At 38.9% G+C, this 16799-nt stretch overlaps 1 protein-coding gene across 2 annotated transcripts in view; it reads right to left on the bottom strand.

Moving 5' to 3' along the window:
- Positions 1-16799, bottom strand: part of GTF2F2 (general transcription factor IIF subunit 2) — a 170336-nt gene that overhangs the window by 29068 nt on the left and 124469 nt on the right. For both annotated transcript variants that reach the window (XM_025364650.1, XM_025364649.1), the window contains exon 6: positions 3639-3738. In XM_025364650.1, the coding sequence (XP_025220435.1) occupies positions 3639-3738 (100 nt within the window). The remainder of the gene's footprint in view (positions 1-3638; positions 3739-16799) is intronic.

Here is a 16799-nt window from a genome sequence, read left to right as displayed (position 1 = left end):
AAAGCTATGCAGGTGCCCATCCTGGTTTACTCCCAAAAAAATAGTGATTAAACATTCAAATGCAATGTGGTAGATTATAGTCAATCTCTGTATGTAAAAATCTTAAAGACTCATTACTATAATGACTTATTTTCACTATGACAACCTTAACAAAGGTTGATATCTTGAACTAAAATGTCACTTAATGTTAATTATCTTTATAGAGGGTGCTATAGCTTTATATAATAAGGAGTTCACAATGTAACATGTTTCTACTTACTTTATTCACCAGGGGTATGTATCTCAGGCACGAAGCAGATATTTAAAAAGTACTGTTGTTTAAAGAAGGTAAGTCTTAGACAATCGGTAGGGTACTATCATGGCTAGCTATTCTTCCCTGGCTTTCTTTCCTTTCCAATCTTCCCCTTCCCAATATAACTTTATTGCTTACCAACAATTCAGGCAATATGTGCTCACTGTGACAATTCCAACTATTGGAAAAGATTTTATAAAAAAGAAAATTAGGATAAAATCACTGTAGATCCTACCATCCAAAAATAATGACTTAAAATATTTAATCATTCCCCAGTTTGGGACATTTGTTTCCAATCTTTTCCTATCTTAAACAATAGAGAGAAACATTATTGTATATATATTTGGGCACTGGTGTCACTATAATAAATTCCTAGACAAAACTGCTAGGTCAAAGGATATATCCTTTTATAGTGCATTTGACATAAACTACCAAACTTCCCTCTAGAAAGGTAATAACTCTTTATAGTCTATGAAAGTGTGGTCTTTCTTGTACTCACTGTAATAAAAACATACACAAGAGTAGAAACGACAGAGAAGCCTGGCCCATAAAAGGACAAAAAAGCTGAGTCAGGAGCTACAGAGGCAGCACACCAATGAGGAAGAAAGGCAAAAACAACTAAGATCTATACTGTTTTACAAAATAGAACAGAATCTCTATTTGCACGTAGCTCCAGAAAACTGTATGTATTCCCATCCAAGAGTAGAAAAGACTAGAATGGAAGAGGACAAAGATGTGGACTTTTATCTATTTGTCTAAGTCAGAAAACAACAGAAAAATACCTCTTCTGGATCATCTGATACCTTACCTGTCCTTTAGTTTACTTTCCTCCTAAAGCATAACCAGAGGCTGTAAAATGGAAGCTTGGCTGGATGCAGTTGAACTTTTACCTGATTTGTTTAATTCACATACCGTAGCAATTTCAAAATGTGAATGTATTTATACAGGTCATGTGGACTCCAGTTCACATAGTCTCTATTATTGACTTTCTTAAATGTCATTGTTCCACTCATTTAAGATATCTACTTAGCCCTAGTGGCATTGGCATTTGCTACTTTCATATAAAACAATCACTCAAATTTCATAAAGTGGTAGTTTGGTAGATACTATCCTGTGTCACTTAATAAATGTTGATACTAAAGGCTAGTCTTTTTTTTTTGAGATGAAGTCTCACTCTTGTCCCCTAGGCTGGAGTGCAGTGGTGTGATCTCGGCTCACTGCAACCTCTGCCTCCTGGGTTCAGGCGATTCTCCTGCCTCAGCCTCCCGAGTGGCTGGAATTACAGGTGCCTGCCACTACTCTTGGCTAATTTTTGTCTTTTTAGTAGAGACGGAGTTTCACTATGTTGGCCAGACTGGTCTTGAACTCCTGACCCTCAGGTGATTCGCCTGCCTCGGCCTCCCAAAGTGCTGGGATTACAGGTGTGAGCCACCGTACCCCGCCAAGGCTAGTCTTAAAGAAAATTTTTTTCCTAAACTCAGTATCAAAGGTAATCTTAAACAACAAAGTGGGACATAAAATTCCAGCTGTTAATTGCTATTTGACTTAACTTGGGTATTTTATTTTCAGGAAACCATCACACTTACTACATTACAGATATTTCAAAACCCAAAACCCTTAGCCCTTTTAGCAACTGCTAATCACCAGCAGCAACATACACAGTGGTTAACAGTATAGCTCCTAAGCTAGACTGCCTGAGTTCAACACCTGGACTGATCAATTACTGGCTGCGCTACCTCAAGTAAATCAGTCTCTCTGCCTGTTACCTTATCTGTTGTAGTTTCTTCATAGGGTTGGAATGAAGATTAAATGTGATCACTTATGAAGCACTCAGACCAATACCTGGCACAAAGTATACATAATATGTATGCAACAAATGTGTATATTGTATAATACATATAGTATATATAAGATACACAACAATAAAAAATGTCTCGAAATATAAATATACAATACTTTCCCCTTATTGGCAGGAGATACGTTGCAAGACACCTCCCTTCCCCACTTGATGCCTGAAATTGCAGATAGTACCAAACTCTATATATTATGGTTTTTTCTATACATACATATCCATGATAAAGTTTAATTTATAAATTAGGCACAGTAAGAGATTAACAAAAATAACCCATAATAAAATAGAATAACAATAACCATATACTGTAGTAACAGTCTGTGAATGTGGTCTCTCTCTCTCTCACTCTCTCAAAATATCTTGGTGTTCTGTACTCACTCTCCTTCTTTTTTTTTTTTTTTTTTTGAGACGGAGTCTCGCTCTGTCGCCCAGGCTGGAGTGCAGTGGCGCGATCTCGGCTCACTGCAAGCTCGACCTCCCGGGTTCACGCCATTCTCCCGCCTCAGCCTCCAAGTAGCTGGGACTACAGGCGCCCGCCACCACGCCCGGCTAGTTTTTTTGTATTTTTAGTAGAGACGGGGTTTCACCATGTTAGCCAGGATAGTCTCGATCTCCTGACCTCGTGATCCACCCGCCTCGGCCTCCCAAAGTGCTGGGATTACAGGCTTGAGCCACCGCGCCCGGCCTCTTTCTTTTTATCATGTGTCGATCAATCTGTTAACCAAGAGGGTTACTAAGTGACTAATGGGTGGGTAGCATATACAATGTGGATATACTGGACAAAGGAATGACTCACATCATGGATGGGATGGAGCAAGATGGTGCTAGTTTTCATCGTACTACTCAGAAGGTTGCACGATTTACAACTTATGAATTGCTTATATCTGGAATTTTCCATTCAAAATTTTTGACTGTAGTTGACTGTGGGTCACTGAATCTGCATTAAGTGAAACTGTGGATAAGGGAGTACTACTGTACAGATAGTCCTCACTTCGCATGGTGGTATGAGACCATTAAAATGCCTGTGAAAGCTGAAACCAGGCAAAGTGATCTTAATAATCGATGAGAAAAATTACCACTGTTCCATGACCTTTAAAAATTTTTGTTAACACATTAAAAACTTTCCTATGGTTCATCACAAAGGTATAGAATAATTTTTAAAAATAGTAAAACTAATATTTATTTAGTACATTGTAATTTAAAACATTAGCAACATTGAGAATTGAAGTGTTTTATTTCTTTGTAAAAACTTATCAAGGGCAGTTTGGACAGTGGTCGCCTTCTCTTTGCCATTATATAACTTGCAATGTAGAGTGAATACCTTTTCTATACTTTTAGCAGTTACATTCCTTACTAAGTCCAGATCAGATACTGTATTTTGAGCACCTGATGGCAAGGTGCATAAATGCTCAGGTTCTTTGAAAACCTAAGACTCTATGATACAGAAAAGAACGAAGATATAAAAGAATGAAAAGAGACAAGCAGAAGGCTTACATTGTATTGATGATTAGCAACAGGTTTGTAATTGGTTGTTACAACTTTTTCCAGCTGTTGTGATAGCCTCACAGGTTTGGAAGACTCTTCTATTTGCAATCTGAAAAATAATATAAGGCATTATTAACACTCTTGTTTAGCAGAGTGAAATATGAAGAGTTATTATTTCTATAATTCTTCTTATTCAATGACAACTAATATATAAAAAGGTAACCTCAGAGGATATACTAGCATTAATACTTTAAAAATGCACTGAATATATGTGACTATAATGTAGAAACCAGTACCTAAGCTAAACATACAAACTATTACAATGCCAGAATGTACTTTTCACCTGCTTATTATATAGGCAAATCTTTTTTTTTTTTTTTTTTTTTTTGAGACGGAGTCTCGCTCTGTCACCCAGGCTGGAGTGCAGTGGCCAGATCTCAGCTCACTGCAAGCTCCGCCTCCCGGGTTTACGCCATTCTCCTGCCTCAGCCTCCCGAGTAGCTGGGACTATAGGCGCCCGCCACCTCACCCAGCTAGTTTTTTGTATTTTTTAGTAGAGACGGGGTTTCACCGGGTTAGCCAGGATGGTCTCGATCTCCTGACCTTGTGATCCGCCCGCCTCGGCCTCCCAAAGTGCTGGGATGACAGGCTTGAGCCACCGTGCCCAGCCTATATAGGCAAATCTTAACCACTAAAACCAAGAAGCTTATCAGCCTCAAATTTCTGGGGGAAAAAAATCTTCATGTAAAAATAAATCATCTTAAATTACATAGTACAAAATCAATCAAGTTATTAATTCAAAATGTCTACTCAGCTGATAAAAGATAAAGGCAAAAAGAGAATATATCAACACTCAAGGTTTACTGAACAGCACAGATAGAGAACATTTTTATCATCACAGAAACATCTACTAGACAGCAGTGCTCTAGAACTGCTGCAGGACACCATCTAAATGGATCCTGTCTCTACAAAAAATTAAGAAAAAACAATTAGCCAGGCACAGTGCCTGTAGTCCTAGCTACTCAGGAGGCTGAGGTGGTAGGATCACTTGAGCCTGGGAGGTCGAGGCCACAGTGAGCTGTGATTGTGTCACTGCACTCCAGCCTGGGCAACAGAGTGAGACCATATCTCAGGAAATAAAATATAACTCAAAACACTGCTTTTGAAAATATATGCCACCAAATATAGTATATTATAAAACATAGTAGTTGACTAGTACATGTATATTTAAGTAGCAATCTTAGGATATTTTGTTTTATGTTAAGTATAGAAAGACTCATAATCATTTACTTATTTAGAAAATTAATTCACTTCGTATATCAGCACAGTAAATTTAAAAAACTGTTTTAAGGAAGGAAAAGTACAGCTTTCTAAGCCAACTATTTTTAATGACACAAAAGTTATCACTGTACCTTTTAAACTCATCAGCAAGATATCAAAATACAAGATTGTAATATATTTAAGAAAACTGCATAACATATCTAGTTAAATTATAATTGAAGGGTAAGTGTAAAACATAAGCATTTTTGGACAAAAGCTTATGTTTATTATTTATAGATCCTCATTGAGAAACTACTCAAGAATTTATTTCAGTAAGAAGGAAAATGAATCCAACAGGAACCAGTGAGATGCAATGGTTACAGCAAAAAAAATTGAAAACCATGTTAGAAAATTGCCTGTAATTAAAAAAAAAAAAAAGGCAGTTTTTTTTTTTTTTTAAATGGTGAAACTAACATGAAAGATGAGAAGGAAGAGATCAGACTGGATGCATTTTAAGTTTGTTTTCTAAATGTTCTGCAATAAGTATCTATTACTTTTACAACCCGAAGAAGTACACTTTCTTAAAAAGAGAAGAAATACTATAATTTCTTGGATGGTTCATTTGAAAACCACAAAAATGCTGGCTATTAAAAAATAACACGAGTTTAACACTATGTATTATTTTATTTGAATGGGGCTTTAAATTCTTTGGATCAATAAAACAGAAACTAAAAACATTTCCATTTTAAATTCCTTCAAAAGCAGAATTAAGTATAAAAGGTGCTTGCTTATATAACGTTCCTATTATTTAACTCCTTGGATGAAGATAATTCTGTATTTACTTCTGCTTATTTTCAGGTATATACTATCAAACTGCTGAGAAGATATAAGAGATCTACCAACTGCCTTTTCAATTTGAAATCTAACAATGTCATAGGTTTTGTTTTTACCATGATCCCCAAATTCAGTATACTCATTTCTGTATGGAAATATAAATATTTAAATTATTCCAGTTATTTATAAATCCGTACTTATCCTTTAAATACATAAGATGGCTTACTTTATAAAGTACAAAAAGTTCTCTGGAAGTGTCTTTAGAAACTTACTGGATATGTAACCATAAATAATACTTACAATTATACTTTGTTTTTCATGTGCCACATAGAGTTTCTATGGATATGGATTCAAGTTTCTTGCTAAGACTGAGAAATCAACTAGCTAGAGTCTAGAAGGGAGATGTGCGACCCAAGGATAGATTTAGATTTATGATTCTTCGATGGCCTCTTACTATTCTCAGGGTGCAGCACAAGTTCCTTCCTAGGACTTTAAGACTCTCTGGGATTTAGTCCCCGCGTATCTCTCCGGTTCTCCCTACCATTATCCTGTACCTGCCTCTGGCTGCAGCTGTGCCACAGCCAGACTCTGGAAGGAGCCTCTTGCTGTCAATCATCCAGCAAGTGTTTACTGGGTACCCACTTCTGCCAGGCACTGGGTTAGAGGTTGGAGACACAGCAGTAAAGACTTGCTCTAGTGGAAGACAAGCATTTAATACTATAATTAACTGCAGCACTGAAGATGAACAAGGGTGATGGAGGGATGGCAGGACAACTGACTGCATACTGATAACAAGAAAATACTAATCCCAATGTGTGCATTTTGAGGGTAAACTGGAGCAGAGCTGCTCATGCTTATAAGAGGTAAGGTGGGCTGGGCGTGGTGGCTCACACCTGTAATTTGGGAGGTGGAGGCAGGCAGATTACTTGAGGTCAGGAGTTCAACACCAGCCTGGGCAACACGGTGAAACCCCGTCTCTATTAATAATACAAAAATGAGCTGGACATGGTGGTGCATGCCGGTAATCCCAGCTAGTCAGGAGGCTGAGGCATTAGAATCGCTTGAACCCAGAAGGCGGAGGTTGCAGTGAGCCAACATCGTGCCACTGCACTCCAGCCTGGGCGACACCAGAGTGAGACTCTGTCTCAAAAAAAGAAAAACAAAAAAGAAGAGATAAGACAAAAAGATTAGGTGGAAATGATTCCTCCGAGGAAAGTTATGTCAAAGCTTCTAAGAGATAACCCTTCAGAGAGAGAAAAATGATTGAAGACAGATACAGGAATGTTTACAAAGTGTCAGGACGGCTAAATGTGTTAACTTTGTGGGGGGTGGAAGTGGTGGGAAACACAGCTAAATGTCAGTCTGTTTCTGAACATACCTGTGTCCTAATCTTAGCCCCATCTCCCTCTAATGCAATCAGCTCTCAGGGGTCTGGCCTCTCTAACTGGTAATCTGTTATGTTGCCACTAAATTATCTTCCCTGTTTCAGTCATCTCCACGATTTGATCTTATGAGACATTCAAGGAAGGAGGCATGCACTAGCTCCTTCCTTCCATATTAAATGATTGTTCCCATTACTTCACAATTTGAAATTTCCTCAGGGTTTCAGTTTGTTTAGTGAAGTGCTTCTTTATAAACGGTAGCTTATTCTGGTCACACTCTCACACTTGAATTTATTTGTAGCCACTGCATCCAGACTCAGGTTTATGTAGCATACTTTCAATTTTAATTCAACAATTCTAAAAGCCAATTTCATCACTCATACAGTATCATGTAGTTTTTATCCTCAAAGCATTTAACCTTTTACATAAAGGAAAAGACTGATTTTTTTAAAAAAACAACTCATTTAAAAAATTTAACTGTTCTATTATACATTTAAAAGGAAACCACAAGGGTTTTAATTAAAAGAGGACATCTTATGATTCAAAACTAAAAAGGTTAATGCATGAACTGAAAATATAATAAAGTACTAAATCTTAAAGTACTTTAACTCACTTTGAATCATTTAAAATAATTTAGCAGGGTTCTTTACTTAACACTAAATAATTCATTTAACACTAGCTCATGAAGTGTCAAGAACAATTGGCAACTCCATATCATCACTGAACAGTATACTAAATTAAACATTACCGACCTCAATATGCTTTCAAAGTCAAGGTAAGGTTTATCTAGGTTTGTACAAAATAATATAATTTGGAAATACGTGGTTTGCAAAGCAGAACAACAAACTACATAGAGAGGTATTAGTCTGACCTGGGAGTGAGCTAAAAGGCTACCCTGACCATTTTAAAAAATAAGTCTCCACTTTTTCAGAAAATTTAAAAATACATTGTTGTTTTCAAGGAACAGAAATAGAAAAATAATGGCCGATCACTTAGATACAGCTAGGCTACGTTTTACTTTATTTTGTAAACCATAAAAAAAATACTTGGTGCTGGCTGGGAGTGATGGTTCACGCCTGTAATCCTAGCACTTTAGGAGGCAGAGACAGGCAGATCGCCTGAGGTCAGGAGTTCAAGACCAGCCTGGCCAACATGGTGAAGCCCAGTCTCTCCCAAAAATACAAAAAAATGAGCTGGGCGTGGTGGCAGGTGCCTGTAATCCCAGCAACTCAGGAGACTGAGGCAAGAGAATCACTTGAACCCAGGAGGCAGAGGTTGCAGTGAGCCGAGATCGTGCCACTGCACTCCAGCCTGGGCGACAAGAGCAAAATTCTGTCTCAAAAAAAACAAAAAACAAAAAAAACTTGGTGCAAATTCAGAATATAAAAACATATATTCTTCAAATGCCAGGACTAACCATGTCTTCTGGTATTCCCCACAGACATAGAGAAAGTGCTTGGAAACATACAGTACATTTATAAAATAATTGCTATGCTAGTCATAAATCATGCATATCTATTTGTCACAATGCAAGACTATTAAGTATCAAGTAACAAATTTAGTCAAGCTTGAACTAGAATTCATTCTAATGAAATAAAACTCCATTTATTTAAAAAAATCAGGCCTGGCATAGTGGCTCACGCCTGTAATCCCAGCACTTTGGGAGGCTGAGGTGGGTAGATTATGAGGTCAGAAGTTCGAGACCAGCTTGGCCAACATGATGAAACCCTGTCTCCATTACAAATACAAAAATTAGCTGGGTGTGGTGGTGCATGCCTGTAATCACAGCTACTCGGGAGGCTGAGGCAGGAGAATCGCTTGAACCTGGGAGGCAGAGGTTGCAATGAGCTGAGATCTCGCCAGTGCACTCATGCCTGAGCAATGGAGCGAGACTCCATCTCAAAAACAGACAAACAACAACAACAACAAAAACTGCAATTTTAATTTTAGGGAACTTTAGAATGCTATTCTTGGAGATTCAAGTTGGTGAAGTATGAAAGTAGTCCCTAAATTATTTGCCTGAGTTATAACATCAAAAACACTAAAATACTTGGGAAAAAATAAAATACAGGATACAGGTGGCCAGGTGCGGTGGCTCATGCCTGTAATCCCAGCACTTTGGGAGGCCGAGGCAGGTGGATCATGAGGTCAGGAGATCAAGACCATCCTGGCTAACATGGTAAAACCCCATCTCCACTAAAAATACAAAAAATTAGCTTGGTGTGGTGGTGGGCGCCTGTAGTTCCAGCTACTTGGGAGGCTTAGGCAGGAGAATTGCTTGAAGCCAGGAGGCGGAGATTGCAGTGAGCTGAGATCGCACCACCGCACTCCAGCCTGGGTGACAGAGACTCCATCTCAAAAACAAAACAAACCAACAAAAAAGCCAGGTATCTGTCTAACAGAATAGCTTATATTCAGGAAGCTTAATTTAATTTAATTTGAGATAGGGTCTCTCTCTGTCGCCCAGGCTGGAGTGCAGTGGCGTGATACCAGCTCACCACAGCCTCTGCCTCCCAGGTTAAAGTGATTCTTGGGATTACAGGCATGCACCACCACACCTGTTTTTGTTTGTTTGTTTGTTTTGTATTTTTAGTAGAGACAGGGTTTCGCCATGTTCGTCAGGCTGGTCTCGAACTCCTGTCCTCAAGTGATCTGCCTGCCTTAGCCTCCCAAAGAGCTAGGATTACCGGTGTGAGTCACCGTGCCCAGCCAAGAAGGAAAGGGGGGATGAGGCATAAAAGCTTATACATTGGGTACAGTGTACACTATTTGGGTGATGGGTGCATCAGAATCTCACAAAGCACCACTAAGGAAATTACTCACGTAACCAAACACCACCTGTTCCTCAAAAACCTACTAAAAATTAAAAACAATTTTTTTTTTAAAAAAAGAATAACTAGGCTCAGATTTCTGGCTTCAGCAACTATAACTTAAGCAGGGTAGACAGACTACATTACTGTAAAACTGTTTCCTATGGAACTCACCATATTTTACTAGAAAATTTGTAAATTACATGCTCCATTTTCAGATGCAGAAAAACTATTCCAGTTGAAAATAAGAGAAGAAAAACTACCACCTTCTATTTTGAATTCTTAATGTTTTACATAAAGATATCAGTTTCTCTTTCCGCCTCACACTTACATTAAAATAGATGCAAACATCTGATGTACAAAGCTTCAAGAGTAACTCTTTTCTCCGGACAAGAAATACAGTGGCTCATGCCTGTAATCCCAGCATTTTGGGAGGCCGAATCACTTGAGGTCAGGAGCTCAAGACCAGCCTGGCCAACATGATGAAACTCCGTCTCTACTAAAAATACAAAAAATTAGCCAGGCATGGTGGCTCACATCTGTAATCCCAGCTACTCGGGAGGCCGAGGCAGGAGAATCGCTTGAACCCAGGAGGCGGAGGTTGCAGTGAGACAAGATTGCGCCTCTGCACTCTAGCCTGGGCAACAGAGTGAGACTCTGTCTCAAAAAAAGAGACAGAAATAATGACTAACAATGACTATCATTGTATAACCTTGGTTATATAAAATTAAATAGCTTTGTTACTACTATAAGGAAACAGTCAAGATCAACTTCTTGAATTACTAGTCTTTCTATTATTACTATCTAAAGAATAAGTTTTAACTCATATTTTTTCCCCATCAAAAAAATAAAGGTCAAGGGCTACCTAGCATAGAAATAGAACACGAATAAAATGACAACTGTAACAAAAATAAGACATTTAAAGAACACTTACTGTGTGCTGGAAACTGTGGTAAGAACTTTTCCTATATCATCTCAATATCATTTTTTCCTCATAGTAAGCAAAAACAAAACAAAATCAGATTTTTCTCTTTTCAATCTAGGGTTCATGCAATTAATCCTAACTCTATACGGTCCCAAAAAGGCCGTGTAACAGAATAAAATCTCTAATTAAAATCTCATGGAACTTAGTTCAAAGTAATTTCTCCTTGACAGTTATCAGCCTCCCTACAACTAACACAATTCTATACACACACACAGAAAGAGCACATTCTCCTTTACAACACTGAAAAAAAGATTCCTAGTAAGTCAGTGTCACTAAGTCATTGGCACATAACCATGGTTATAATTACCCTTGTCAAAATTACAGTTGGGCCACTGTATCTGCACATTGGGCACTTGCAGATTCAACAAACTGTGGATAGAAAATATTTGTTTAAAAAAACCAAGAAACTGGCTGGGCACAGTGGCTCACGCCTATAATCCCAGCACTTTGGGAGGCCAAGGCTGGCGGATCACTTGAGGTCAGGAGTCTGAGACCAGCCTGGCCAACATGGTGAAACTGTGTCTCTACTAAAAATACAAAAATTAGCCAGGTGTGGTGGCAGCTGCCTGTAATCCCAGCTACTCAGGAGGCTGAGGCAGGAGAATCGTTTGAAGCCAGGAGGTGGAGGCTGTGTAACTGCACTCCAGCCTGGGTGACAAAGCAAGACTCCGTCTCAAAAAACAAACAAAAAACCCAAAAAACAACAATAAAACAAAATGAATTAAAAAAAAAAACAGTATAACCACTACTTGCACAGCATTTACATTGTGTTAGGTATTGTAAGTAATCAAGAGATGATTTAACATATCGGTCCCCAACCTTTATGGCACCAGGGACTGGTTTTGTGGAAGACAATTTTTCCACCGACAGTGTGGAGGGTGTGGCAGATGGTTTTGGGATGAAACTGTTCCATTCCAGATCATCAGACATTAGTTAGATTCCCATAAGGAGCATGCAACCTAGATCTCTCGCATGTGCAGTTTACAGAAGGGCTCATGCTCCTTTGAGAATCTAATGCCACTGCTGATCAGAAAAGAGCTGGAGCTCAGGCAGTAATGCTCGCTTGCTCCTGCTCACTCGTCCTGTGTGGCCTGGTTCCTAACAGGCATGGACCAGTATGCAGCCCAGGCGTTAGGGACCCCTGATTTAAAGTACACAGAAGGATGCAGGTAGGTTATACGCAAATACAACACGATTTTATATAAGGGACTTGAGCATCCGAGAATTTTGGTATCTGAGGGTGTCCTGGAATCAATACCCTGTGGATACCAAGAAACAACTGTACTTCATTCTTACATTTTGTGAAAAGTTATGTACTATACTGAGAATTTAATTTGCAAATTATTTTGTATATTCTGAAAACATAAAATCCATGTAATAAAAATAATAGTAGCATATACATCCTCCAAATATTTTATAGGATGAACACTGGTAAGACCTAACTACATGAAAAAAGGCCAAACTCTCAACCTAAACTGCTGGCAGATTTCGAAGAGAAATCTGTAAGTTTTAGCCAATAAATCTTCCATTTATCTCATTTGTAAGTACAGCATTTCTCATATAATAGCAACTCCATAAATATTCTTTAAGCAAATGGATGACACCTTTGTTAGACAATTAGATCACAAAGAAAAAGGCCGAGTCCCATATTTACAAATACCATAATTCTGCCTAATTTTATACATGTGGACTATTTTCATGTCTAAGCAAAAGCCCTAATACTGCCTTGCTAATTTCATTATCAACGGAATTAAACAACTACAAAAACCCTAAACAACAAATGTTTCCACCAGCAACTGTCAATGTAAAAGTCATTTAAAAACATAAATATATCACTTCAGCATTCATCTATCTTTTGTGCATCTGATTGCAATTTGTTATTTTTTAAAGGATAGGTTCTACAAAAGAAAGTGTATTTTCTAAACATATGTATTTCATTTTTGAAAGGGGGAGATGGAGGGTGATATTTGCAGGGTGAAGGAAGGAAAAAAGTTTTCATGGCAAGAAGCAGGAAGAGCAGTAGAGTGCTGAGACTGCCCATGAGTGAGAGCAAACACACTTGGCCCAAAGTCAGTTTAAAAAAAAAAAAAGTAGTTCTAGCAGAAGGCGCAGCTTGGAAGAAGGCAGACAGAAGGCTGGGAGAAAGGCCAGGTGAAGTAATAGGGTGAGGGCTGAGCTGATTTACGAATATGAAAAAGTTATGAAGAAGCCTAGTTTTAAAACAGCACCTTTATAGGAAGTTTCAATATTCTGGCAGTAAGCTGTTTTTCAGAGGACTGCAATAGTAAGTATATATCAATCTATTAGAATGTGAATCTAAGTGGCAATGAGGAAATTTTAGAGCTTTGAATTAACAAGTAAATGTATTATATCCTTATCTGGCAGGGCTACTGAAGGGATTGCAGATAGTAAATATTAAATGACTTGGGCAAGCATCTCTGGAAATATTCATTAATTATCTGTAAGCTTCATGAAAACAGGGACCATGATCATATGCCTAGGGCCCAAAACAGGCATGTAAAACCCAGTGCGTTGAATAAACAAATAAGGGGGAAAAAAGAAAAGTCTCAGGCTCCATTTCATTAGAGAGGGTTATTTGGTTTTCAAATCATAAGGCTTACAGTAATATAGGTTAACATTTAGATTCAGCATTTAAGAGAATAGATATAAAATGCATTAAGGCTTGCTTTTCACTCTGTAGGAAATAGCCAGTAAAGGAAAATACTCCATTGTTGACTTGAACTGACCAATATGGTAGCCACTAGCCGTATGTGTCTATTTAAATTAATTAAAAATATATAAAATTAAGAATTCACCTCCTCAAGGACACTAGCCACCTTTCAAGTGCTTGTCACATGTAGCTAGTGGCTATCATACTGGACAACAAAAATACAACACACTTCTACCACTGCAGAAAGTCTATTGGATGGTGTAAGAGAATCACAAACTCAAATGTCTACAGGGGCCTGTCCAGTGCAGTAGGACGTGAGAGAGAGAGGTTGGGGCTAGAGCAAACCAGAAAATAGAGAATGTGCTCCACCCCAGGTGGGTAGCAAGTCCTCAGCTCTAGCTGGTTATCACTCTGTAGGAATGTAGGCACAGTATTTATTATCAGATCTTCTAATTATTTAAGAATGCAGATATATATTATATTTACTTTTTTTAAGGCAGGGTCTCGTTCTGTTGCCCAGGTTGGAGAGTGCAGTGGTCTGTGGCACAATCACGGCACACTGCAGCCTCAACCTCCTGGGCTCATTTGATTCTCCTGCCCCAGCTGCCCTACTGGCTGGGACAAAAGGTGCATGCCACCATGCCTGACTAATTTTTGTAATTTTTTTTTTTTTTGTAATAGCAGGGTTTTGCCATGTTGCCCAGGCTGGTCTCAAACTCCTGAGCTCAAGTGATCCGCCCACTTGGGTCTCCCACAGTGCTGGGATTACAGGCATGAGTCGCCATACTCAGCCAAGAATTTACAATTTTCTTTCCTTTTTTTGAGAGGGAGTTTCCCTCTTGTCACCCAGGCTGGAGTACAATGGCATGATCTCAGCTCCCTGCAACCTCTGCATCCCAGGTTCAAGCGATTCTCCTGCCTCAGCCTCCCGAGTAGCTGGGATTACAGGCACCCACCACCATGTCCGACTAATTTTTGTATTTTTGGTAGAGACAGGGTTTTGCCATGTTGGCCAGGCTGGTCTTGAACTCCTGACTTCAGGTGATCCAACCACCTTTGCCTCCCAAAGTGCTGGGAATACAGGTGTGAGCCACTCTGCCCGGTCGGTAATTATAATTTTCTGTGAAATCATTTAACAAACATTGCTAACTAATTCAATTTTTTAAATGAGCAATTCTCCCATACCAAACCAAACCAACAGAAAACCCTTTCAAAACCAAAAAACATACACCAGCTATACCAGGTCACTAGTTGGCTGTTCTGATCTATATATATCTATATTCCAGGGGTTTTTCACTTTAAACAAAGCAGCATCAAAGAGTTATTACTAGAAGCAGCAAAGTCATGACACAAGTGGGAAATAACCACTGGCATCAAGATTACAGTCATTGAAAGGAACAGCAATTCCCTTCCCCTCCATCCCCGTGCTCCCATCCTAAGATGAATCCATGAGTTGGCTGATGGGCTCTCCTAGATTGTTCTTAGGAGAGTGCATGGCAGTTGGTGTTCAGGCTAAGAATTAAAAAAACAAAACAAAACCCTCTACATAATACAGAAATTGGATCATTTTTGGCATATAAAACCATCATCTTCATAGGATTCAACCTAATAGCTTCCTCTTAGTGAAAGACTTAATACTGACTTGAATTCTTCTACATGAGAATATAATTCAAATACCTAACTAAGTCCCAGCAGAACTGTGACATGCCCATGACCATAAAGCTTGTAAGGGGCAGAGCGGGGGGAAAAATTCAAATTCCTTGTTCTGTGTTCATCACCTGTATCATAATTGCATCTTAGATATAATGAAGCAATGCAGCCATCTTTTCAAGCTTATTAACTATATACTATCCCAATTTAAAATATTTATAGCTATTTAAGAAAATATATAATGTTCACACTATGTCCATTACATGCCATAAAAACATGGCAGCTTACAGTTTTGGGTAATTTCTTATACATCTGATTCAAATACGTTCCGAAGGGGCCTATGCCCAGTGAGGGAATGATGAATCACACTGGACTTTGTTTTCTCCAAGATTTCTGTTAGAAACAACAAGCATCCACAAGTTTTTGGTATGTGTTGAGTAAGGTCAAACAGATGACAGACTAATGGAGTCTTCTTGTTCGTGTCTTGTTTTTATTTTTTTAAATTACTGCCTAACTTCTGTTTTTCAAAGAAACGCTGTACGACTGTCAATCCACTGCCTAACTTTCACTTCTCTAGGAAGAGTATATCGCCAGTATTCCAGAGTCACGATATTACCTCTGTTAGCTAGACAACACAAGATCTCCACTAAACAGTCCAAAATATGAGCATCTTACCTTATGATCAGAACATTTCGACTATCTTACCTAGCTTCCTTATCTCTTAGATTCTTTCCTTTTGAAATATCTGTATCTGGAACTTGAAGATATGTTCAGGGGATACTTTTACCTTAAGCAGTGGCATTACTTCTAAGTCACCAGCACTCTGATTGCAAACAAGCACACAGATGCCCAAACTGGGGAGGGGCCGGGGAGGCAGGCAGCTCACCAGCAACTGCTTCTCATGAATCTGTGAGCAACAGGACACCTAAGACTGCACTGCCCGGAGATTTTGTCCAAATAATTATATATTTTGGTTACTTTCAATTTATTCACTGCAATATAATTTTTTCTTTTTCTTCACCCCCCGCTTTTTTTTTTTTGAGACAGAATTTCACTCTTGTTGCCCAGACTAGAATGCAATGGTGCGATCTCGGCTCACCGCAACCTGTGCCTCCCAGATTCAAGCAATTCTCCCGCCTCAGCCTCCCAAGTAGCTGGGACTAGAGGCATGCACCACCACCCCCGGCTAATTTTGTATTTTTAGTAGAGACGGGGTTTCTCCATGTTGATCAGGCTAGTCTCGAACTCCCAACCTCAGGTGATGCGCCCGCCTCGGCCTCCCAAAGTGCTGGGATTACAGGCGTAAGCCACCGCGCCTGACTATTTTTTTTTCTTTACTTCAAGTCAGGCATGAATTATCATGCTACTTAATGAAAGCAAACTGCTTTTCATCTTGGAAAGTTCAGATTCCAAAATAAATGTGTGTGTGACAGGGAAGAGGAATAAGGGAGTGGGAAGAGGGAGGGGAGGCAGAAGGGACAGCATGTGATGGAAGAAACTCTTTACTGCTAATGCTTTTCCTGTTAAGTAGGCACTCTAGACACTATTTTAGTACAGGCATAAAGCAGAAATATATGA

This window comes from Theropithecus gelada, chromosome 17, assembly GCF_003255815.1.
Source record: "Theropithecus gelada isolate Dixy chromosome 17, Tgel_1.0, whole genome shotgun sequence".
Lineage (NCBI taxonomy): Eukaryota > Metazoa > Chordata > Mammalia > Primates > Cercopithecidae > Theropithecus > Theropithecus gelada.
This window is presented reverse-complemented; position numbering and strand designations above follow the sequence as displayed.